The sequence below is a fragment of the Nannochloropsis gaditana genome, assembly GCF_000240725.1.
Source record: "Nannochloropsis gaditana CCMP526 unplaced genomic scaffold scaffold102, whole genome shotgun sequence".
NCBI lineage: Eukaryota > Eustigmatophyceae > Eustigmatales > Monodopsidaceae > Microchloropsis > Microchloropsis gaditana.
Genome location: NW_005803851.1, coordinates 51,714 through 54,429, shown reverse-complemented (window position 1 = coordinate 54,429; position 2,716 = coordinate 51,714). Strand labels below are relative to the sequence as shown.

Below are 2,716 nucleotides of genomic sequence, written 5' to 3'. Positions count from 1 at the left end.
GTCATTGCCACCTACGTCCGCGTGACGAACGACACAGCCCTCCTCGACTTGAAAATCGGGACCGCGGAGAGAGGGAAAGGAAAAATGACGGTGGGCCAGCGGCTGGAGGAGGTGGCGCTGGATTGGAGGCGTCGACGCGTGCCCAAACCCGGAAGCAAAGGGAGGGAATCAGAGGCGGGGCGTGCTGGGCCGATGCCTGGTGGCGGGCTCAGGACGATGAGTGGCAGCGACGCGGAAGCTGTTGAGGACCGAGAGATAATGTCATGGCACTGGCCGGGGGACAGGAGGCGCAGTTGCAACACTAGAACGAGTGGGAGCGAGGAATTTGCAGAGTCGCCGCCTCCAAAAGGTGTAGGGGGGTTGGAGGGAGCGGTGGGCACTGTAGACGAGGACGGGGTCTCCAGGGGGGAAAGAGCTCCAGAAGACGACGAGGACGATGATGGATATTTTTATATCGCAGACTACGGCCCGCGCCCAGAAAACTTCCTGGAATGCGTCCCTACCTACATCCATGTGGTCCCGGCGCTCCAAGCTGCCAACGTCGAAATAACGGCCTCCCTCGCTACGCTGCGGTCCGCGGAGGGCAATCGCTCAGGCGCGGTGAGATTGGCAAAGATGGCCCGGCGGTTGGCGAGAGAGACTGTGGAGCACCTCTACATGCCCGGGGGGGCTGGGACGTGGGGATGCCTGTACCCCGACAAGGAGTACTCGCTCGTGCCTGTCCGGCACATCGTCGACTTCGTTTACGTGTCCCGGGGCCTCGCACTTGCGTCCAAGGCATGTGCGGCCATCGACAAGGCGTATGGCTTGGCAGGGAACAGTACCCCCCTTTTCCCCCCTGCCATTGCAGGCGCCATGTCACTTTTCTTCCACGACGAGCTTCGCACCCCGTCCTGGACGCGGGCGCTCAGCCTGTACGACGAGCTCAACCTGAAGGTCCCCCGACCTCGCTCCATCCTCCGGCCCGACCACGGGATAACAGGCGCCTTCGACGCTTGGGCTGCGCTGGCTGTGGAGGCCCTTGCCTACAATGACGAGGGAGACTGGGACGAGGCATTGGAGGTGTTGCGCTCGATGGCTGCTGCCACCCAGGACGGTCCTTTTGGCCAGGCACATGAAGTGACGGAGATGACGCAAAGCGCTTTCAAGACCACAAGGGGCTTCACGCGCTTCGCGGCTGACAATGGTGGGAGCTTCGGGGAAGTGATACTGCGTGGTGTCTTTGCCTACAATCCCCCTTTTCTCGCGCCGGTGGAGGAGACAAAAGCCTTCAAAGGCCTCGAGCGGGCTATCCAAGACGGAGGTCAAGGAGCAAGGGGAGGGCTGTTCGCGACACTGGAGGGCTTGCGGACACCGTGGGGGATGGCGTCCTTGGAAATAGGCGGCGGAGAAGAGGAGTCAGGCGGAGTGCAGATAAAAGATCTGAAATCTTATACATAGCTGTAAATTTGAGGTACTTGGGACACAACGGGGGAAAATCGGACACATGTACAAGGTAACTCCCAACGAGAAAGAGGAAGAATAAAAGCGGCATATGCGCTCGGCATACGACACCACGCGGGCAATTTGCTTTTGTTATCTATCTATTTCTCTTTCTGTACCAAGGAAAGGATTTTACTTTCCTGTGTCGCTCGAAAGCAGCCATTTTTCATGCACATAAGCAAATCATGGATCAATCGCTCCCCCATCAGGCCGCGCGCGAGCCTGACTTTGAGCTTGGTGGGAAGACGGAGCCCGTGAGATGAAAGGGCGGAAAATCAAAGAACCCCACAGGTCGTGTGCCAAGCTTTGCCATTAGCACCGTTACCCAATCCGAAGCCGCTGGAAGAAAGGCAGTCCACTCGAAATTTCGCCGTTTCTGTCCTCTACTACCGGTCTCGCGGGCCCTGGCAATTTGGCTTGCCCCCTGATTTTGCCCGTAGCACTGGGAGAGGACAGCGACGCCGGTGATCCTGCCGCAGAGACTTCCCCCCTGGCCCCTTCTCGCACGGGCGACAATGTGCCCAAGGAACCTGATTTCTCCTCGTACAACCCTCTCGCTCCCCCTTCTTCTCCTTCTCCGCCACCTACCCTCCCTGTCTCCTCTCCCCTCCCATCCGAGTCCTCCACGCCTCCCTCCCGCCCACCGCGCTGCCCCCTTCCGTCCTGCAGGGCGGGGGGGGCGCGTGCCTGTTCTTGCTGGGGAGACATGGGTCCTGAGGCAGGACGGACCAGATGCATGTAGGAAGGGGGGTGGTCGGGCGGAGGGAGCGCAGACGCGTACTGTCGTGGAGTGCTGGGGGCGGAGCGAGGAAGGCTGGAGGACTTGCCTGCTTCCCCTCCCCTCGAGGGCGGGGGAAGGGCGCCACGCCCGCCCGTCACTGGATGCGAGGGCAGCGTGTCCCACTGGAAAGGGGCAGGGAGAGGGGAGGAAGGGGAGGAGACAGCGGATAAGGCGGTGGCGGCGCCGTCCTGAGCGGTCCCGACCGAGCGGCCTACGCCCGCCCCGCATTGGCTGCAGAATTTGGGAGCATGTCCCTGGAGCTGAGAGCCGCACTGGCTGCAAAAGCGCGGCGTCAACGTGACCGTGTCGGGAGAGGCGGGCATCCCCCCACCCTCGGCTGGCCCCAAAGCCCGTAGCTTGGCGCCCGCGAGTGGAGGGGCCGGGTGGGGAAGATCGAAGGGGAGGCTGGCCTGGCGGGGGCTTAAGGTGCTGGGGGAGCCGAGGGAGGCGGTC

The 2,716-nt window shown here is 62.0% G+C and overlaps 1 protein-coding gene across 1 annotated transcript; it reads left to right on the top strand.

Moving 5' to 3' along the window:
• Nucleotides 1-662: 662 nt before the first annotated feature.
• NGA_2013120 (uncharacterized protein) lies at nucleotides 663-1,467 on the top strand (the record flags this gene model as incomplete). Its single annotated transcript, XM_005855769.1, has 1 exon — nucleotides 663-1,467. A coding segment is annotated over one exon (778 nt), but the record flags the coding sequence as incomplete, so codon positions are not given.
• Between the last annotated feature and the right edge of the window lie 1,249 nt (nucleotides 1,468-2,716).